This window comes from Plecotus auritus (genome assembly GCF_963455305.1).
Source record: "Plecotus auritus genome assembly, chromosome: X".
NCBI classification, from domain to species: Eukaryota; Metazoa; Chordata; class Mammalia; order Chiroptera; family Vespertilionidae; genus Plecotus; species Plecotus auritus.
The window spans coordinates 103,562,660-103,586,176 of NC_137784.1; the positions used below are offsets into that span (position 1 = coordinate 103,562,660).

General features: G+C 39.0%; 1 protein-coding gene across 1 annotated transcript in view; it reads right to left on the reverse strand.

The window, feature by feature from the left end:
* TENM1 (teneurin transmembrane protein 1) overlaps window positions 1-23,517 on the reverse strand; it is a 1,003,294-nt gene that overhangs the window by 156,443 nt on the left and 823,334 nt on the right. The window contains exons 18-19 of the mRNA XM_080653537.1: window positions 21,340-21,556; window positions 1,215-1,334 (exon numbers count right to left, since the gene is read on the reverse strand). Coding sequence (XP_080509663.1) covers window positions 1,215-1,334; window positions 21,340-21,556 — 337 coding nt within the window. The remainder of the gene's footprint in view (window positions 1-1,214; window positions 1,335-21,339; window positions 21,557-23,517) is intronic.

Below are 23,517 nucleotides of genomic sequence, written 5' to 3' on the forward strand. Positions count from 1 at the left end.
TTGTGACAGCATGAGGGTCAATTAGCATATTACCTCTTTATTAGATAGGAGAATATATATATATATTTTTTTCAGACTACCTGCATCCAGAGTAGCTCTGCTGAACTTGTTATAATGAATAGATGGCTAGTTAATAATATTATAATTTATATAAAAATCCATATGATTAATTGTTTTCTTGTATAGGTTAAAACTCTTCCTTATTATCTTCTTTAACTAATTTTTATAAGCATTTTCTTGACAAGCAGTTGAACACTAAATTCAGCTAGCCCAAGTTGAACAATTAACAAATCCAGAGTGGTTTGGAATTGATTGTAGGTTCTTGAAATGAGATAGTTTCTCACACTGTAATAAAGCTCCAAGCCAAGTGGCCTCTTTATGTGAGTACTGAAGCGGCTTGTTATGAGTATGACATTTTAAGGGTAGCCACCTGGAGACTAGGGCACCTCAAAGCCATTATTACAATGTTCCTGAGTTTCATAAATAGATACCTTTGGACACATGGGTGTATTGATGCAAATATTCTAAATAAATGTCTGTATAAACAATAGCAACAAAAATGTTTTTGTGAGCAAATCCATTTTCAGGGGGAAAAGATTTTCCCTAGTGGTCATGCTTCCCAAGTCTCAGAGAACCTTGAGAAGCCATTAGAGAGCAGCTTTATGGTTGGAGCTTAAGGTTAAATCACTATGGTTATATAGACATCAAAGGTAATTGGTTAGGTTGACCATGGTTGTCAACCAGTTTCAGCCACTAGTAAAATAGGCAGTCTAGGAAGGACACATTTTAAAAAAAGTCTTAATGTTGTTGAATTCTATACTTTTGGGAGAAACATTTTGGACACGTTCATTTCTAAAATATTTTGAGGCTGTCACAGAAGAACAGCCCAAACAGTCCATGGCTTTCTCTTTACTACCTGCATCGCCTCACTGAATGTTGAAGCTGGCTTTATAAATGGAATTAGGTGAAGGCTAGAAAACTTTCCACATGGTCAGGGTTTCAAGAAGACTTGAGAGTATGAGTACAGGGTTAGAAGAGAAATTTGGTTTGATTTAGGTGGGGAATAGAGGAGATAAATATCACCAGTGACTTTTCAAGATACAGCCAGAAGAAAGATGGGCTTACAAGCATTATATCCCCTGAGGCCTGGTTTCACTCATGTTTAGAAGTTCGTATTTGGCCCCCACCAATGATCAGAAGCAATATTGACCTACCTTCCATCTTGCCGGCTGATGGTAAACCCATAATCACTGTGGTGTAAGAAACTAACATTCACCCCTACTAGAGGGGTTCCATCTACAGCCATCACTTGGCCTCGAATCACACAAGCACGCCTGTAATGCAAAATCAAAGACAAATATAAAAGCATGTTGAAACTAAAGTCTAGAAGCCAAGTTGGAGAAACTTTGGAAAACACAGTCAGGTATAACAAAGAAAACAATTTCACCAACCAGTAGTAACTACTAATAACATGTTGGGGAGGGTGTTTGTATCATTTTTACCCACCAAAATTGGGATTATGCTTGGTATAGTTCTGTATACAGATATTTTTAAGTTAACAGTATATTATTCACACTGGTTAATGTAATAAGAAATTACTTAGCCGAAGCCGGTTTGGCTCAGTGGATAGAGTGTCAGCCTGCGGACTGAAGGGTCCCGGGTTCGATTCCGGTCAAGGGCATGTACCTTGGTTGCGGGCACATCCCCAGTGGGAGGTGTGCAGGAGGCAACTGATAGATGTTTCTCTCTCATCGATGTTTCTAGCTCTCTATCCCTCTCCCTTCCTCTCTGTAAAATATCAATAAAATATATTTAAAAAAAATAAGAAATTACTTAATATACTAGTAGCTTTTTGTTATTATATAAAATAGCCTCAAATTAATATTCCTTAACTTGTTTAAGCCATTCCCTATTTTAGGACATTTTGTTGTTTCTTGATTTTTTTCTGCATTGAATTTCTTATTATTTCCTTAGAAGGCAGTCTTAGCTGTGGGAGGATATTTTTCTGTTATTAAAATTAATTATATTACTTAACATATAATACATTATAGATATGACTGAAATCCCTGCTGACCACCTCCATCTTAGTTCCTGCTCTTCTCCCCAGAACTAATCAGCAGTATCACTTTGTTATGTACATTTTCTATGCATTTACATACACAGGTGTGAACATTTTTAAGGCTCTTGGTACATATTGCCAATTGCTTTACTGGAATAACAATTTTCTATAATAACTAAGCAGACTTAGTTGGGTGAATTTTAACAGTTAAAGTCTGCAAAAGAGACAGGGTCTCTGACTATAGTACCCTATTTCTCTTGCCTAATTGACATAAAATATTTCAGGAGGGTTTTCCTTTAAAGTTTACCCAAGAATGGGATTCCATTAAACTAGTTCTTAAACCAGGGCTGTCACCAAGGGGCACAGTCCACTAAAACAAGTATACTTTCAGCTCTACCCTGGCCAACAAGTTGTAACAAATTTCAGTATCTTGGTAGTTAGGAGGGCCAAGGGGCAAATCCAAACAAAGATCTTTTTACTGCTCTGCTGTTATTGGAGGGTAGCAGGGGATGGCAGGGAGTTTTTCACTCCAGTTCAATCCTAGTCTTGGCAGCTGAGCACTAGAATGTACATTTTTCTAGCTGGAGCTGATAGGGTTGAGGAAGTCTGGGCAAGGTCAATGGTTTTTCTTGGCATCAATGTCAGATTTTTCACCAAGTGGGATACAGGGTATCCAGGGAAGCTAAATCTTGGGTTAAAAGGAGCCATGTTGCCCTGACCAGTGTGGTTCAGTGGATTGGAGCCTTGTCCCATAGACCCGGGGGTGGTGGGTTCAATTCCAGGTCAGGGCATGTCCCCCGGGTTGTTTTGTGAGTTCCATCGCCGTTGGGGCACTTGTAGGAGGAGCTGATTTCTCTCTCTCCCTCTCTCTCTCTCTCTCCCCCTTCCCGCCAAGATCAATAAAAACAGGGCACATATTATTTGGGCAAATATGGCTTTCCAAAGTAACCATAATTTTATCCTGGCATTAGACATTATTTGAAAAGAATCAGCAATTCAAGGCCATGTATCTAAAGACTCATGGCCACAAAGATCATTTGCATGAGAGAAAAAAAAATATCTGAAAAACCAGCCAAAGCTTGTTTTATATGCTATAGCTAATAAACTTCACTAGTAAAGTCTATTGCAATCAGAGGAATTGGATGTTATACTGATAGGATTTATCCTGATTACCTAAGGCCTTCCAACAACACAAACTACATACCATTAAGTATTACACAAGGTAAGCTAGCATAGTTGTTGCTATTAGTGTTTTTGTATATTGAGCTCATAGACCAAAATTCCTAGTTCTGATGTAGATCAGTGGCTTTCTGTCCAATGAGCTGTCCATTTAATGAATTCTTTATGTCATGGTCCTGAATGGCATGGTAATGGCATATTGACACTTGCTTTGCCTTGTCTGATTCCCCCAGTGTCTTTTGGGAAGATTTTGAAATACCATTTGTTCTAATAGAGAAGACAGTTGAAAGTAATTGAATTCTGGATTTTGAACTAATCCTGAGAGATCTGGTCCCATTTCTAAGTTCTATGTAACAAGAAATGAAAATAAAAGGAGGATTCTAGTTATAGACAGTAACATTTTGAAGGTCTTTACAAAGCAAAATTTGACAAGTTGGGTATAAACTAAGTATAAACAAGCTGAGAAAATCTCCTGCAAAGTATATAGGAACTGGAGCAAGAGGGGCTGAAAAGAGACTGTATGTTAATGAGGCCAAACCAGTTGAAAATCAGTTAAACATTGCTTCCCGAGCCCTAAGTGCTGATGGCTTTTTGGGGGGTGTGGTGGGAGGTAATTGTGAACTTGCCAAGGCTCTACCAGTTAACAAGGTGGCCTTTGCAACAATAATGCGTACCTAGGTGGTCACTGATTCCCTATTGGGAAGACAATTCTACCCTTGCTCATTTTATTTGTTCACATTAATTTAGACATTGTGTCTTCCCACAGCTGTACTAGGCTCAATTATTTTTGTTTTTTTATTTTGTCAAGCTTAGTTGGCATTATTTGGTCATATTTTATGACAAACACAGACCTCTTTTCTTTGCTGCTCTTTTATTTTCTATACAGCTTATATTTATGAAGGACCAGGCTGGTAAGTGAAAGTCTCATAAAAGTCATCATTAGTCTGTGCATTTCTCTTGTATTCCTCTCTCCCTTCATTCAGTATCTCATTCTGAGTAAACTTGTCTTTAGACTCGTCTGCTCTTTAGTATTCATCATATTTTATGAAGCACACAGATTTGTGTGATAACAACTCATCAAAGTCATCATTATTCAAGACATTGTCTACCGGTTCTTCTCATTCATTTCTCTCTTCATCAGTCATAAATAATGTGCAGACTTATCTTTTAACTCCCCTACTTTTTTATTCCTCATATATTATGATCCACACCAACTCAAAGCATATGATAAAGCCCCATAAAAACTTATTATTTTACATTTATCAGCATTGAACTCTCTTTGTAATGTACTAGATTTTAAATGTTTTGATTCTCTATATCTTGCTGCATTTTCTCCCATTATTTACACACTCCATGTCATCCATTTTTCAAAAGAATAACTTAGCTCCTTTTATTTCTTGATTACTAGTACTTACCACAATCTGACCAACATCAGTCATCCTGTGTCAGTGTAATTTATCTAAATTTTGGGACAGTATTAAACTATTCTTTTTACATTTTCAGTAATCTTGATTGGCACTGCATGTAGAAACCTGGGGAAAATTCTTCTCAGGCAAACTCTCCATTTCAAACAGAAAGCTTGAGTCCACTTGCTTCCCCAGGCTACTCCAGCCTCAGATGACCCTCAGAGAACCTTCATACATATTCTTGGCAAGTATGGTGTATTGTGCCACTTGTTCAGCTCAACTGCCATTTTGTGAACTCCCAGCTTCTGAACTCAATTTTCTTCAGAATTTTGGATCTGCTTTATTTTTCCTGATTCACACAGCCACTAAAATATAACACCCCCATTTATATAATCTGTTCAGATTATGCTTCTCATATCCAAGGCAGCTTGTATAATTCATCTTTTTCCTAGGTTAGATCCTTGCTGAAGTACTGAGGTGTGCATGGTGGGGGACCTGGCTTTGGTAGTACCACAATCCTGCTTTCTGTGCTATTCATCATTACCATTGTGGCACATCTCTGTCACCTCTCCCAGAGAGTCTCTGTCCTTCATCTCTCTTGGGGAAACATCTTGCGCTCTTAAAATTTTGCCACATCAAACTAGCCTCAACATGAGTCTGAATCCTTCAAGGAAATGTTGTTATTCTGAAACTTTTTTCAATTAAATAATACACAGGACTCTACTGGACTTTTCAAACCAGATGATAGAAGCTACTGTCTGGGCTGTCATGGAGGGGGCCCTGCACATGTATATTGCAGGTAAGTGCTCAGTGTAACTGTCTTTTTTGTTGGTGTGTGTATGCTCGCATACTCTGAATGGTATTCCATCTTTGCCTGGGGTTTTCCTTCTTTGATTCAGACATGGGTGAGATGCTTTGTTTTCCTGGAAGCTTTATAAAGAAGAAACTCTCCAGGCTGTTGTGGTTACAGCATGTGAACTTAAACTTAGATGGACATGCCCAATGTGACTTTAAAAACATGTATGGGGGGAGCCGGAACCGGTTTGGCTCAGTGGATAGAGCGTCGGCCTGCGGACTGAAGGGTCCCGGGTTCGATTCCGGTCAAGGGCATGTACCTTGGTTGCGGGCACATCCCCAGTGGGGGGTGTGCAGGAGGCAGCTGATCGATGTATCTCTCTCATCGATGTTTCTAGCTATCTATCCTCTCCCTTTCCTCTCTGTAAAAAATCAATAAAATATATTTAAAAAAAAACCACATGTATAGGGGGAAATCACCCCTCACAAGTGCCTCTTTTCCTGTTCTCTGGAGAATACAGGCTGCTGCCAAACTGTCTACTTGCTGTCATTATGCTAAAGCAACAACCCCAAAGGAATTGCTTCTCCCTTTACTTAAATGCTGAATCCTCTTGGTGTTTGGAGCTTGGTCTGAAGAACAGGGCATCATGGGATATGCAAGTCAGACTACACTCTACCAAGAGCCTTATTTAAACTAACAAGCTGCTTGTTAGACAGTTCTGATGCAAAAGGTCTAATTTATTTTGTATTTGCTATTTTCATAGCATAGTCAAATTATTCCCAGTCTTCAATAAACTCTTGGTTCCATTCTCCTCTTCCCTTATTTGTTGTCTTTTGTCTTCCTTTGTCAAATTTCCAATATTCATTCAGCACCTCACACAAAAACATTAACCTCAAGCACAAAAGTTGAGTTGAAAAACAAGGCTGAAAACTAAATTGCTGAAAGAAGATGTAATTTACTGGATTGTGTTTCTGATTAAAATCTTTCTTAAGGAAATGAGGCTCAGGGCTGGGTAAGTTATAGCTATTTGATTTTGTTGCTAACATGAGCATAAGCAACTTTTGAAGGGTAACATTTAAAATCAAGGACCTGTCCAGCAGGGGATCTAGCATCTGTTGGGCAGGTTAGGTGGTTTTCTCCATGGGGACAGATGAACTCCTTTCCACAGGTGATTGCTCTGGTCAAGAGTTAGCAATGAGGACTGGGCTGGGAGAGGCCACGTGAATCCTCTGCTCACTAGTGTTGGAATCCTGCCCTGTAAATTCCTCTATGAGCTGTAAGTTGGTTCAAGTCTCCAAGGAACAGAAACCTGTTGCAGAGGGGGTGTGGTTTGATGGTTCTCCTGACATCTTCTCCTGCTGGCTTCTTAGAGCCAGAGTTGTAGATTGTGCTATTTGGACTAAAGCATTGCTGCTTCAGGTCCCTATTAGAATGCAAATACCTGAGTGGTTGGGGCAAAGGGATTAAGCTGTCCTCTTATCCCCTGCCAAAATGTGATGAATCAAGACTCTTCTCTTGAATGTAATTTTGGGACTGTGGTGCTGGTCCTCAGTCCTTTCTGGTTATCTTTCTCTCATATGGACCACTGGTTCTCAAACTTGATCCTGCACCAGATCACCTGGAAGGCTTGATAAAACAGACTGCTGCCCCAAACCCAGTGTTTCTAAAATTTGGAACCACTGCTTTAGGGAAAGCAAGACCAGTACATAATTAGTCAATTCAAATGTATGAACTGAGGAGGGAGGCAGGGGACATAAACCATATAAAGGTAGACAAGTCACCAACTGGTTCACAGTCTTACCATTGTGCAATATGTGAAGAATGACTTTTTAACTCTTCATACACACTCTGGGAAATGGTTTGCAAAACTAGTTTGGAGAGTCATGTTGAAACTGTCATGACAAAGTGGCAGTTGGACTAAAAGATGAACTGTAGGGTCTGTTAAATCCAGTGATTATAAAATGGAAAAATGTTTTAACCTGATTTGTCTGTCCCAAATAAGTGTCAGTTTCTTCCCCACCCATATTATTCTCATTAGATAGTGCTCGTATCCGTGTTATTGCACTTGGCATAGCCTGTCTTGGGTAAGAGTTCTGTATCTGTCTGTCTTCCCTATTTGATAGTCCATGGCAAGGACTGTGTGATTTTCCTCTCTGCATCCTTCCCAGTGTCTGGTGTACACACTGTGTGCTCAGAGAATTTCCACTCAAATATTTTTGTATGAAGTTATAAGATACTTGCCACCTACCCTCACAGTACTGCTTCAAGGGTTTCAGAGACTACTTTGAGAATCCTGTGTGACAGATGCCTTACAGTTCAGTTATTAGAAGCCAGCATTCTCGGTTGTGTATTATGACGTTCTCATCATAAGAGTTTTGTTTGATAATTGACTACTTCAGGGAATTAAATAGTACCACTGTGACTCAGAGGAATGAATGAATAGTACTCCTCAAATGCTTAATTTATGAACACTAACCCCATTATTCTTTTATATATTACCATATAATGACAATTTTAAATTTCATAATTTATATACATTTGAGGGTTCTCACATTCAGATATTTGAGGGGCTTCCACACAACAGATACTGGTTTTTTGACATATGCTACCTAAGCTATTACTGCACCATGAAAACATTTCAAGTTATAGCATAAACCTGTTTTCAATGTTCTGAAAATGTGAATGCAGTGAATGTTCTTATGCAAACCCAATAAAATCTCATTAGTTTTTACTTAAATAGAGCAGGCTGATTTAATCCTACTCAGTTGGTCACTAGCCCAAATAAATAATACCTACCAAATGGGTAACATTAAAAGCAGCTGGGAGCATTACCCATCAACATTCTAGGGCTCTGGGACAGGTGGTGCTATTGAAAATGCAGATAGCTTTTTAAGCAGAATTATTTTCCTCATGGCTAGTGATGTTTCAAGTAAAACAAAATGGGGGCACTCACCCTGAGGTAGGGTGGCTATTTTCCCATCTGCCCTGGTAATTGCTTGTCAAAAGTAAGCTTGCTTTGGATGCCTGAGATCCCCAAAGTAATGGGAAAAAGATCAAGTGGTTTGAAGCAATAAGAAAACTGACGACACAGTCACATTTTCAGGACTAAGTGCCAGTTTGTTTCATTTGGACACATGTTTATTTTTGTCCAGAATTTGAATCCTGAAATATTTGTCCTGTAAGCCTTTGCAACTCTTAAACAGTCTCAAGTTTTTTGGTTCTTTCTTTTTTTAATTTGTTTTGTTTTTGCCTGTTTTACACATTACTCAGATGGTTTATCTTTGTAATCAGCCTTATGGGGATTTATTAACCTCATTAACCTTTCCTTTCACTTCTGTGTGAATCTGCCCTTCCAATAATGGGATAGTCATTAAGTGTAGGGAAAGTCTGTGCTGTTGGCTGTAGCCTGGCCATGGATGACTGACTGTTCCCTTCACAGAGGAAAAAAGGTGGCCTAGATCTGTTCACACTGCTTCTAGCTCTGGCTTGCTAGTAATAACCGTTGTGACTTTTCCTAAGAAACGGAATTGTTCTTGCTGTCATCTGTGCTTTATGGAAAGTTCTTCCCTGTCTTATCCTCAATCACCTCACAAAGACGCCATAACAAAAAAGTTACCCAATAAAAAGATTGCCTTTTGAACTCACTTTTTAAATTATATTCAATTATGTACCCTGATAATTATTAAGTATATATAATATATCTGTATACATTTGTGTAAAAGTTTATTAGGCACTTATGAGTCAGGTGCTATGCCAGGCAATTTCTGTATCTTATTTCATTTAATATCAACCTAATCCTGAGTAGGTACAACTATTAGCCCTGTTTTAAAAATGAGAAACAGATTCAGAGAGGTTAAAAAATTGATCAAGATAACACAGCTAAGTAGTTGGTGAAGTGGTGGAGGGCTCTTGAGCTGACCTGGGACCTAAGGGGCCTGACCTATAAATAGATCTTTCTTAAGATGTGAAAAATATGGCCACAAATGAAAAGAAAGTGCCCATTTACAAAGATTGTGCTATCCAGAGGACATAATTTCCTGTGGACATTTACCAATTGCTGAGCACTTTCTATGTGTGGGGTGTGTAGTGGAGGGAGATGAGCTACAACTCAGTCTTTCTCCTCAAACATGAATTAATTCTGCCCTCTCCAGGGATGCATTTAGATGATAGAACCAGCTAGAGACACTGCAAGTAAACAATATGGCTAAGAAGTAGGTGGTCAGGATTTGAGCCTTTGGTATTTTAAACCAAAATGAGCAGTAAGATTGATAAAATATTAGACAATATTTGTTCACACTGAGATAATCTGTAGATAGCTACTGGTATTACTCATCACAATTATTAAGCATCTCAGAATAGCTGAGTTTCAAAATATCACAAATAAGCACTTGAACAGCTTTTGAAGATTTGTGCTCTGATTTCTTTTTTTATTCTTTGCTTAAGAGCATCTGCAAAGAACTTACTAAAGTCACACATTCTTTCTTTTTGGTACCTTTAGGTATTGACTGTTGATTTCAGGAGCTAGTCAGCACTATAAATCTTAGAACCTTCAGCACTTTGTAATTTTTCAAATGTGTCTTGAACATGTGCTTCCTGAACTTTAGCATTAGACAAAACAATTGTCTGAAAATCAGGAGATCCCATCTTCACACACGTAACACCTTTCATATAAATGAGATCAAAGTGCTTTATGAGCAAGTAGCAACCATCTCACTTCCCACTTAGGACAAGAACTGCAGAAATGAAAAGTAAAGGCAGTTACTCAGGCAAAGCAACATGGGAAGGCAAATAGAATCACAAGGAAACATGGCTGAGCCAAGCCACACTTGGATTCATTTTCTGAATGTGGGCAGGTCATGTGCAGTGCATCTCTTTAGGAAGAAAAGTGAACACAAGATAGATTCATGGACACTGATGCCTTAGAGCTTCCCCAAGTCCTTACTTTATTCTATGTATTTAGCAATTGTTGCAGTGTGTGTTTATCAATCCCTTGTTGTGTACCTGGTATAATGTATTCCACATTCCTAGATGAAAATTACACAAATATCTGCCACAAGCAAATAGACTTGGAGGTCCTTAACTAACCGATTTAGGAAAGAGTTAAACACAAGCATACAGATTCACATTTGTACCTCAGCAAAATTACAAAGATTATGTTATAGACTTTCTGGGGGTTACCTGTACACAGATGAAACTGGTAGTTCCATGAATGTTTGAATACTGTAATGACATTATGTTTCCTTATACATTTCTAAAATATAAGTTTTTATTACCTCTTCTCTTTCATCATTCCAAATCAGTAAGTGGTTTCTATATATCTACCTCTTTTAGGTTTCACACTGATTGATGAAGGGCTTCTAGTTTTCTTTTTCTTTTTATGACTAACAGTCTAGGGTTGTTGCTGATTTCTCTTTTTAGAGGCTTCTCAGTTTGTCTGAGGTATTCAAGTTTTTTCAATGCGGTTCTGGAAGACAGGCACCCCATCCATTTACCAGTAAAATCTAGTACAGTAATCAGCATGTAGTAATTCCTTGAAAGGTTTGCCTCACCTTTCATTTCACACAATGCCGTGGTGTCTTAATTCAGGGAGCACCTAAAAGTCACTGCCAGGCTGTGGCTTGTGTGACAATCTATTGCATAAGGGTCCAGGATCATCCAACAGTCATGCCAAGATCATCTAACATCTAGATTGAATGCTATAAGGTTTCTGTTCTAGTGTCACCTCCCAGAAAGGCTTGCCTAGACCACTCTGTCTAAAATGGTCATTCTTTGTCCCTAAGTGTTTATATATATATAAATTGATTTTAGATAGAGAGGAAGGGAGGGCGATAGAGAGATAGAAACAATGAGAGAAAGAAACCTCAATCGGCTTCTTCCTGCAAGCCCCCCTACTGGAGATCGAGCCTGCAACCCAGGCATGTGTCCTGGCCAGGAATCTAATTGTGACCTCCTGGTTCATGGGTTGATGCTCAACCACTGGGCCACAATGGCTGAAGTGTTCTTTATCTCACTTGACAGAACTACCTGACATTTGCCTTTTTCATTATCGTCAGTCTTCCTCACTAGACTATATGGGGAAGGCACTTTGTCGACTGGAGCCCAGAGCCTAGGGCAGTGCCTATCACTGAATGAATAAATGAACCAAGTAAACACTGGATTGTTCATAAATCTCAAGAGTGAAAACATCAATCTTCTCCAATGTGCATTATCTTGATAGAAACTGTCAGGTCTATCATTATAAATGATGCCAAAGCAATGTTAGTAGAAATTTTTTTCATTGTGGTAAATGGGAATTTTTTTTAAATGATCATGTTTTTTTCCTTTGAATTCATCTGTTTAATAAAAAACATTTTAAATTGTAGAAAAAATTATGTATAGCTCCAAATGTCAAAGGGTGAAACTTCGTGCAAACAGTTATGCTCCTCACTGTCTAAATAAGTTTTGTATTTTTTTTGAAAGTCATCAATAGTCTCCTGTGTGTGTCAATTTTAGCAGCACTCCATGCTCACCTGAGTCAATTAGTCCCATCTCTGAGTTACTGCTGAGAACGTCCAGGTCAGTCTCACTTCTGTAATTGTTCAATGACTTTGTCTCATTTGCTGGAGTACCTCTTGTCTGACAGTCATTTAGGTTGCCTGACTGCCTTCATCAGAGCAGTTGAACTTGAGACCCCTTAGCTGATTAACTCTAAGCTCCCTTAGAAACCTGATGTTCCATAATTCACAGAATTTATTGCAATTTGTAATTAATTTTGTTATTTATGTATTTACTTGATGTTTTGACTTTCTTCCACTAGATGTAAGGGGAGTTCTGTGAATATGGGGACTCTGTTTCTTTTGTTTACCCCCACCTGCACAGTTCCTGGCACAAAATGGGTACTCAAGAACTATTTGTTGAATAAATGAGTGAATACATATCCTCATCACTTTATAAAAAATGTGTTGATATCAGGATATTATATTACATTAGGGATAGCATAGGACTTTGGTATCTCTTTTAGATGGAGTTAAACTCCTCAGTTACTCTGAAAAAACTAACATTTTAATAAAATACATATTTTTTAAGATCAGTAATTAGTATCTGTCTAGTATGATCATTCTGAATGCTAGTCTCTACATTCAAGATCAGCAGCAGGGCTTGGTGGGGGTGGGCAAAGGGGAGGGAGATGGGGACATCTGTAATAGTGTCAACAATAAAAATAAAGTAAAAAAAAAGATCAGTAGCTTCTGCAGCAATAACCATCTTCTTGCAACCTTCCCCATAACCCCAGTGTGATTCAATAACTCATTTTGCTATTCACAAGATTTAAAATGGTATAAATTCCCAGCTCAAATAAATGCAGGAAAGCATGTTTTATTAAACAAGTTGTGGTAAGTAATTATGGCTGTTACCAGGTATCATGAATAATCAGGAGAGTAACTCAAGATCTTATTATTGAGTTGGGTGTAATAAAGGAGGGTGAAGGCTTGGGTAAGCAAAGAGTTTGCCAAGACTTCATGCTGAAGGCGTTTGCAGTGCCCATATTTGTTTGGGCACTTGTTTTTGTTTTTTTTCATGAGACAAAATAATGACACATACCAAAGTGAGCCAGTTAACAGCAGTCTTCCTATTGATTTCCTGATATTGCTCTTTATTTTATAATTTTTTTCTCAGTTCTAAATTTTGATTATCTAGCTCACTGAAGGCAGAGAGGATTATTGATGCTTATACAAAGTTATAAATGATGTCAATTATGGGCAGGCTCTGACGGTGATGACATGCCTCATAAATTAAAAAAAAAAGAATACTTTCTTAATGTTGTATAATCACTTCATCTTTTAGAAATTTGTTCCTATACTATTTGGGGAACAGTAATATTTTAAAATTTATTTTTCTTATATTTTTATTGCTTTCAGGGAGGAAGGGAGAGGGAGAGAGAGAAACATCAATGATGAGAGAGAATCTTGCACGCTCCCTACTGGGGATCAAGCCTGCAACCCAGGCAAGTACCCTGACTTTGAATCGAACTGTGATCTCCTGGATCCTAAGTTGATGCTCAACCACTGAGCCATGCCAGCTAGACTGGAGAAGAGTAATCTTACCTTTAGTCTGGTTGTACATTTCAAAATTGACTTATTTGATGTCCTAATATCATCTTTATGTTTTAGGCAACCAAAATGATTTTTTCCTTAGCAAATATGAGAAGGGCACTTCAATTTCACTACAACTAAGCCACTCACTCATTCCTTTTTTTCACCTGCTTTTTGCCAGGTACTGTTTAAGGATCTGGGGATACAGTAGCATGATAGATTAAAGATGGCTATAAATCCTTTGATACTTCTGTCATCAAGAGGTGGGATTTAGGTCCCTTCCTTTTAATCTGGGCAAGCTCTGTGACTGCTTTGACTAACAATTTATAGCACAACTATGACTTTTAAAACTTCTGGATTCAGGCCTTAAGAGACTTGCATCTTCCATTTCCTGTCTCTTGGAACACTCCCTCTTAGAGCCCTGATCCACAGTGTAAAAGCTCTGACAAGCCCAAGGCAGGCTGTCCTGCCAATATGAAGCGCAAGTAAGAAGGTTTTGTGTGGAAAGAGAGATTCCTGGCTGCTGTTCATCTATTCCAGCCCCCACAGCCACTCCCACCCCCAGCTATATGAGTTATCCCAGCTGAGAGCCCAAGTGTCATGGAGAAAAGACAAGCCATCCTGGCTATACCCTATCTGAATTTCTGACCCATAGAATCATAAAATACAATAATGAAAATTGTCTTATTCCATTATGCTTTAGTTTGCTACACAGTGATAGGTAATCAAAACAAGGAGAGAACAAACTTGGTCCTTGTCCTCACAGAACTTAAGATTATCACAGTTAAAACAATTCAGAGCTAATATTGTACATCCCAGTGTGGTGTAAGAAAGTGAAATATAGCAGCTTAATAGAAGCTAGGTAGAAGAAACCTAGCATGCTATTTATCATCTTTGTTGTGTACCCTATTAAGAGTGCTGTTATGTGCTTAGTGCTATAGTGAGTCTGGTCCTAACTCTAGAACTTTTCAACTAAGGGTAGGCATTCTACCAGGAGTGGGCACAGGAGGCTGCCATGATTGCACCCAGCAGCATAGCTGCAAATGTTCAGATTTTTATTTTATTTTAATAAATCTTTATTGTTCAGATTATTACAATTGTTCCTCTCCCCCCACCCCATAGCTCCTCTCCACCCGGTTCCCACCCCACCCTCTGCCCTTACCTCCCCCCACTGTCCTCATCCATAGGTGTACGATTTTTGTCCAGTCTCTCCCCACACCCTCCGTACCCCTTTCCCCCCGAGAATTGTCAGTCCACTCCATTTCTATGCCCCTGATTCTATTATATTCACCAGTTTATTCTGTTCATCAGATTTTTTATTCACTTGGTTTTTAGATTCACTTGTTGATAGACATGTATTTGTTGTTCATAATTTTTATCTTTACCTCCTCCTCCTCCTCCTCCTCCTCCTCCTCCTCCTCCTCCTCCTCCTCCTCCTTCTTCTTCTTCTTCTTCTTCTTCTTCTTCTTCTTCTTCTTCTTCTTCAAGAATACCTTTCAGCATTTCATATAATACTGGTTTGGTGGTGATGAACTCCTTTAGCTTTCTCTTATCTGTGAAGCTCTTTATCTGACCTTCAATTCTGAATGATAGCTTTGCTGGGTAGAGTACTCTTGGTTGTAGGTTCTTGCTATTCATCACTTTGAATATTTCTTGCCACTCCCGTCTGGCCTGCATAGTTTTTGTTGAGAAATCAGCTGACAATCGTATGGGTGTTCCCTTGTAGGTAATTAACTGTTTTTCTCTTGCTGCTTTTAATATTCTCTCTTTGTCTTTTGCTCTTGGCATTTTCATTATGATGTGTCTTGGTGTGGTCCTCTTTGAATTCCTTTTGTTTGGAGTTCTGTGCGCTTCCTGGACTTGTAAGTCTATTTCTTTCACCAGGTGGGGAAGTTTTCTGTCATTATTTCTTCCAATAGGTTTTCAGTATCTTGCTCTCTCTCTTCTTCTGGCACCCCCATAATTTGGATGTTGGTACACTTGAGGTTGTCCTAGAGGCTCCTTACACTATCTTCAAGTTTTTGGATTCTTTTTTCTTTTTGCTTTTCTGGTTGAGTGTTTTTTGCTTCTTTGTATTTCAAATCTTTGACTTGATTCTTGTGATCCTCTAGTCTGCTGTTAGGTCTCTGTATAATATTTTCTATTTCAGTCAGTGTATGTTTAATTTCTAGTTGGTCCTTTATCATATCCTTGAGGGTCTCACTAAATTTATTAGCCTTTTCTAGGAAATTCTTGAAAAACCTTATAACCGTGGTTTTGAACTCTATATCCAATCGTTTGCTTTCCTCCATTTCTTTCATTTGTGATCTGTTTCTTTGTCTCCGCATTTTCGCTGCTTCCCTGAGTTGGTAGAGTAGCTTTGTGTGGTAGGTGTCCTATAAGGCCCAGTGACTCAGCCTCCCCCAGTTACCTGAGGTGGATACTTTTGGTACACCCCTTTGTGGACTGTGTGCACAGCCTTGTTGTAGTTAAGTCTTGATTGTTGTTGGTATCACTGGGAGGAATTGACCTCCAGGCCAATTGGCTGTGAGGATCAGCTGTGTCTATGCTGGGAGAACTTCTGTGCTGGAGACACCCTTATGAGACAAGACTTGCAAAATTGCAAAAGCCTCTGTGCTCAGCTTGCATGGGGCAGAGTCTCAGGGCAGAGCAGACAGCCTTGGCTTCCCATCAGCCCTGCCCTATGAGGCCCCTGGGTCTCAGTGTCCCTTGGTAATTGCTGCAAGCACCTCTGAGAGAAAGCTGCCCTCGAATTTTGCCCGCTGCCAGACAGTCCAGTTTCCTCCTGGATGAGTCTGGGTTCCCAGAAACTCACCTGGAACTGGAGTTCAGTGCAGTTGGGAACTTCCGTCTCCCTCCCACTTTAGAAAGCCAGCCGCGCACTCAGCCGCCTGTGCATTCAACAGTCAGTCCTCTCTGCACATGCGCGCCTCTGTACCTCAGCCTTTTGCAGCTCCTCTGAGTCTCCATGTGCTTTCCTCTTTCCTTCTAGTTGTAGAATCTCCACTCAGCCAGCTTTCCTGTGGTTCTGGATGGTGTCCATTTTGTCATTTAGTTGTAGTTTTGATATTGTTGTGCGAGGCAGCAGTTTAGGTGTTTACCTATGCCGCCATCTTGGTTTCTCTCAGATTTTTAAATTATTCTTAAAACTTATTCTAAGCAATAAACATAATAGTCAACTATTTCTCAACATAGAAAGTGAACATTTTGCTTTTATTATGGTGGGACCTGGATTATGTGAAGTCATGACTGATGGGATGGAAGATGCTATAGGTTAAAATCCACTGTCCTGGGGGAGCTTATTAGTGTAAGATGTGAGGCAGATTGTACGGCAACTTATTCATGAGGTGTACACAAGCATCCCAGTAAACTAAGAGGGGAAATATAGTTTCACTGATGTGTTTTATAGTTCATGTTCAGTGATAACTTTTTTCTCTTTTTAAACCATCGTAGTAAAGTTTCAGAAATTCAGTAAAAAGTTAAGGTTGGATTTTTAAAGACTCTCAGGGAAATATATCAGAAAGAAAACAAATAAATACTAGAGGTCTTTCCAAGGAATACTATAGAAGCTCTGTAGCCCAGAGGTTACAAACTCAAATGCCATCAGGGCCAGGCATGACACTGAAAGTGAGGGAAGTGAGCCAGGTGTCAAGATAGTAAATGGTGAGCTAGAGAGGCATATCCCATCCAATCCAGAGGGGAGCTTGCTCTCAGCTCAGAGCACCTATGCCATGTCCATGGGCCCAGAGATGTCAAACTTTGTAAATTTTCTAGACAAGCAAGACATTCCAATTTTTTCTATTAGATTTCCTAATTCTAAATGTTGGGCCAAACGAAATACATCTGTGGGCTGATATTAAGCAATCTCTGATGTAGACACTTGACATGGATTGATGTCGATATCAGCTTCTCATGGATACAAAACAGACAAATGAGTTTGGCCAGACCTTGCTGTCAGCGGTTGCAGTAATCCTGGTAAGATTTTGTTTTTTAAATGCACTTCTCCATTAGTGATGGCGAGTGAAATGTCTGCCTTTGCAAATTACTGCTGTCACTTAGTTTAATGTACTCTTGTTTTTACATATTTATAAAAACCTTTTACATTATTAATGGTGATTAAATGCTTAGACACTGAAGATCAATATTGCTTCTGTTCACCTATTTACATTATTAAAAAGTAATAAGTCATACAGAGCACGCAGAATATGTGGTTTACTTTGTAGTCATGTTTGGATGAGACTGAAAAAAGGAAAGGCTACAGGGTAAAATGTATTTAGCAAAAACGGTAATTGAGTTGGGCTCGTTAGAGACTCCACTGTGGGCAGGGTGCATGTTCACAGTTACAATGAACTATCATGGGGCGCAGGGGCACACATTCCATGTGCTTCACATGCCAATGCAGCAAATTCAGAACAAGAAAGTCTAGTCTCACTTGGATGCACAAGGCTGAACAGTTGTTTAACCTTTTTGTGTCCTTGCCACTGTGTTTAGCTCCAAAGCCTTCTAATGGTGGCAACACTCAGCCGTGAGTCATCTGTGTGGGTCATGTTTTGCCAGTAGGCAATTGAGCCCCTTGGCACTGCTTTCTTCATTTGCTTACCCAGTTAACTTTCAATTACATGGCAAAAGCAAAAACGCAGAGTGGTTCACCTGATTATGGCACATAAGTGTTCTACAGCAGTTTGAGGAGAGCCACTCCACAGTTAGGGATGAATAAGGGCCATAAGTCCTTTCAAGGTCATCAGCTAGCCTTCTAAGTAGCCAAAGTGGCTCAGCCTAGTGGTTTAGAGTCAGCTCTAAGTATCAGTCTGCTTGGGTTCAAATGTTGACTATGATACTCATTGGTTGTAACCTGGGGCAAAAGACATAATTGACATCTCAGTTCTTATTTTCTCACCTGACATGTGGGGATAATAACAGTGTCTACCATATAGGGCTTTTGTACGATTCAATGAGATAACACACGTTAAAACTTAGTACAAAAACAGATCCAGAGGCAGAGAAACATCAATCAGAACCTCAAACCTCAGGGAAGGTAGGGGAGGGTGGGGGTAAGGGGGAGAGATCAACCAAAGGACTTATATGCATGCATATAAGCCTAATCAATGGACACAGACAACAGGGGGGTAAGGGCATGAATGGAAGGGTTGGGGGTAATGGGGGAATAAGGACACATATGTAATACCACAATCAATAAAGAAATTAAAAAAAAAAACTTAGTACAAGACCTGACACATAGTAAGTACTCAATAAAAGACCCACTTTACCAGTCATTGAATTGTGTTCCTATACCAAGAGGAAGTTCATTATCACAGGTTTGAAGTTTATAAATAATGTCATTAAAATGTATTAGATTGAACTGGGTTTTTAAACATCACTTGGTTTTTATGTTTCTTGTGTCGACATAGATGCCATTTGTCTAGTATACATTTGATCTAAGTCACCAGGTTTATTTAAGGACAAGTTCAAATTGGGCAGCTGTAGTATAACAGAAAAGTTACAAGAGTTGTTACAATCCAAACTCACTGGCTGTGTGGTGTTGGGCAAGTTATTTAATCTCTCTGAACCTTAGTTTCCTCATATATAAAACACACCAATACAGATACCTACTTCACAGATATATTGTGACATTAGAAAATAATGTATGTTTGAGTGCTCTGCAAACTCTATGTACTATGTAGATGTAAGAGCTTGTGACAATGATTATTTATATATGTGATTAGAGTTGGATTTATTATTTTACCTAGAGTAACACTGCATGTGCTGATTTTTAGATGACATATAGTTAGATTGGGTGTCCTCAACTATTTTCCTTGGTAAAGGCCCATACCTTTTCTAACAGATTAGATGTGTCTGTAATAACTGAGACCACTGGATGGAGGAGACCTGTCATTCTGAATTCAAATGTGACTTGCAGAGCCAAATGATAACTTGGAACATTTTATAAAAGAATGAGGAAAACTCATCAAACCAGGAGGGCATTAACCACCGCAAGTAATAGGTTTGTTCACTTGGTGAGCAGCTGCTGAGAACCACTGAAGCATGAAGCTGAATGGCAAGGGTTGAAGTTTCTTCTCACTTTTCTAAGTTTATTGCTCAAACACCCTGCTCTGGGTTATAATGACTTGTCTCCTGTCTCTCTCAGGTCCTGACTTTCTCACTGTACTTGAGTTCAGTGAGTATTTTAATATGGCACCACATCATGGAGGTTGTTATTTCTTTTTGGACTGACTTCTCTATGCATGGAGAAAGCCACAGAGTTGATGACTTAACATTACCTTACATAGGGAAATGGGAATAATGGCTGTTTTTTTTGTTCCCTTTGTTCCTCTGGTGTACAAAAAATAAATCTCCACTAACTAAATAATTACTTTGACTGTAGTCCATTCAAAAGTTACCCCAGAGTTGTTATCAAGTTGGAAGAAGTGCTTCACAATGGGAATGACTGAGTCTCTTGGCAAAAGGCAAGCTTTGACTAGATCCCCTGGAACAGTGGTCGGCAAACCGCGGCTCACGAGCCACAGGCAGCTCGCGAGCCGCGGTTTGCCGCCCTGTTGACTAATGAGTTTGCCGACCACTGGACTAGACTAAATGTTACCATGTAGTTGGAAGCTGTGAGGATTAAGCAATTGTGGCATACTGTGTGCAAAGAGGTAAAGGGTAGTATATGACAGTGGTTGGCAAACTCATTAGTCAGCAGAGCCGCGGTTTGCCGACCACTGCCCTGGAAGAAAAAGCCTTTATTGTGATGCGCTAGCATTTGGGTTTTGGGTTCTGCAAGAGACCTAAAAGGTCAGAATGTCACAATAATAGAAATAATGAATAAGATTTATGTTTCAATAACAGCTATAGTATACAATCTGTGGGAAGAACACTCAGTATTTTAAATTTGCATGCACATGTTTCCCCCCCCCTTTTCTTCTGTGTGTAGGTCTAACGTGAGTTTTAATTTCCTTATATTGTCACTGTTTCAATATGATCTCTTGACTGAGTTTTTCTTGGGGACTAATACCATCCACTAGGATGCAACTGAGTGGGTGAGGTGCAGACTGAAGCTCCTGGGCAAATAGTTTCCATGTTTATTTTTTAAGCTCCTGTTTGCAATAGAAGCTAGTGAAATATCAGCTTGTGACATGAACAAAGAAGGACAAATATAAGAGACCAGAAATGTTGACTTCAGTGACTTGCTTATACCTAGTGTTAATGAGTAAAATATGTCATTGCTGAAGATGAAGCAGAGAATAACAATGAGCAAATTCATGTTATTACACTTCAAATAAGTAAGCAATTTAAAAACACTTTCTTCACCTAACGGGTTGGACTTTGATCTCAGATCTTGAGTGACAACTCATGCATTTGAGCTTTCATAGAAGACAGATTTTCACAAGTCTTTTGCATTTCATGTTAGGAAGTCCAATTCACCCAATTCTTTCATATGGAAAAATTTACACATGGAATAAAACTTAAAGTTTAGCTGTTGAAATTCAAGAAGCTTTCAGGGATCAATCCAGAAGCTAAACAGTGAATTTGCAAATTATACTTCCATCTGTTTTTTTTTGTCATTAAAAGACCCATCTATACTTCACTACACATAATACACAACATAAGTGTACGTGTGTGTGCGCGCGTATCTTTTATGATTTAGAATCTCTAGAAATGAGTTCTCTCTTAACTAATCAGTAAGGGCATGAACATTCTAGGTAAGCCTAAAAAATAACAATGTGGACTGGGTGGAATGGGAAGTAACCTGATCTTTAGAAAATATCTTCCTTTCACATTTCAGGGAAAATGACCACTGTTCATTATAAAATAAAATAAATACACATATACCTGCTGTTAAATGAAATCTCTGGAGGAATGACATGAGTACTGTCCTTGCCAATGAGAAATTTGATTCGATCATAGAAGAGTCTTGAAGTATGCTGAGAGAAGAGGGGTTGGCTTTGCTGAATGAGGTCAAGAGGGTCTGGTGAGCCCTGACAGAGAGGACTTATATAACAGTTGCTTTGTTGACAACAATCAGGGTCCACACAGTCCGTCAAACCATCTGGAAAGAAAGTGTTGAAATTTAGCTTAAAAAGAAGCAACATAGTTTATAATTGGCACAAATGAAGAAAAATATAGAATACAGTCAAAGATAACTGTCCATATATGAGTTCAGAATCTATTAAATCCACATTTCTCATGAATGATGACTCATTCTGAATTTATACAGCACATCAGTAAAATTCAAGTTATTTTGTTCATAAATTTTTCTTTCCTGATTTCTCTAGCATTTGTGGGCTGTACTATTACATTGTTTAGCATTTGAATAGAGTATTCTGTGAGATAGCACTCTTTACAAGTTTCCTTTTCCTCAGCAAGACCATCCTCCAGGCTAGCAACTCTCTCTTATAATTATTCTGAATTTCTAACACCATGTACAAGTATGAGCACACAAGTAACAAATTCTCACTAATCTGAATTTGTTGTTTCTTTTTTTTAAAGAGAAAGGAAGAGAGATGGGGAGAGAGAAACAACGATGTGAGAGAGAAACATCAATTGGTTCCTCACATACTAGTAAGGACGACCTCAGCTGGGGATCGAACCTGCAACCTGGGTATGTGCCCTGACTGGGAATCAAACCTGAGACAGTTCAGTGCACAGGACAATGCTCCAACTGAGTCACTCCAGCCAGGGTAATTTATTGGTATTTTAAAAAATTCTCCCAATATTTTATCAACTGGTAATTCAAAATAGAAATTGGTATTCTCATGTGGATTCTTCCTGAATCCACATTTATCCCAAGAAAAAAAATCACATAGAGGCTTTATTCTTTGGTAGAGGAAGGATGTGGGCACATGGGTTATGGGAGGAGGGGAGACCATGGAGAATCTAATAGGTGCAAAACACTGCATCAGGTGCTTGGGGAAGCAAAGAGTTTTATAAAATACCTCTTTTCCTGTTTACAGGAGCTCAGAGCCTACTAGGAGAAATAGGTATCTAAAACAGCTGGCTTATACTAGTTTAAAATTCAGGGAGTGTTGTAAGAGAGCTGCACACAGAGAAAGGGTCAGAGTGATGAACAGCATATGGATACTTCATTCCACACCCAATAAGCAAATAAATAAATAAATAAATAAATAAATAAATAAATAAATAAATAAATAAATAAATAAGTTAAAGTCCTTCCAAGGTCCTTAAAGCGGACAAGTAGCCCTAATTTAGATGTTTAACAAGGGTAAATATAGAGATGCTAATTTTCTTGGCTTGCAGTAGAATAGGGAGGCTCAGATGGAGCTGTAGCTCCTTAGGCTGCTGCTGAAAGTTACTGGCACTGGTTACATGCAGCTCTTGTGCTTGCTCTCTCTCTCTGATAGGCCTGCTCCAGCCTAGCTGGAGGGGGATGTACCACAGCTGGGGGCATGAAAGCCAGGAACATGGAGAGAGTAGGTGGTTGGAACAGTAGCCTTAGGGCACCCAGCAAATATTTTTCCCCACATGAGGTCCTTTCAAATTCCATGTACCATAGACACTACTTTGATTTAAAATGCAGTTTGCTTCTTTCTTGCCTTCCCTGTTTGTTCAGTTTACTTCTGTTCTGATTTCCACTTCTCTGCATACATATTTCTCTTTCACTGATGACAACTGTGGATTCGTTTCAATAAGAAGTCCCCTTCTGCCCTTCTTTCTCCCCTCATTCAGCAAATTATATTAACAGATTTTCTATAGATTTCAGATGCCACTACCACCTCTTTCACCAATCTGTTTTTCTCAGTCTCCTATTAGCACATTACCTCTTAACTCTGCTAATTAAACATCTGGATGCACTAAAAAGCTGGCAAAAATACCAGGCTGATTAAAAGATGTTTGTAATTGGTGCACAAAATACTACACAATGAAAAACTGGCTTTCCAAGGGCAGTTACTTTTATCTTTCAATTTGTAACAAATGCACTAGTAATAATCAGATTGGACATTCACAGGTTTCAACCTGTCAACCACACAATTCTAACTTATTTTTGAAAAG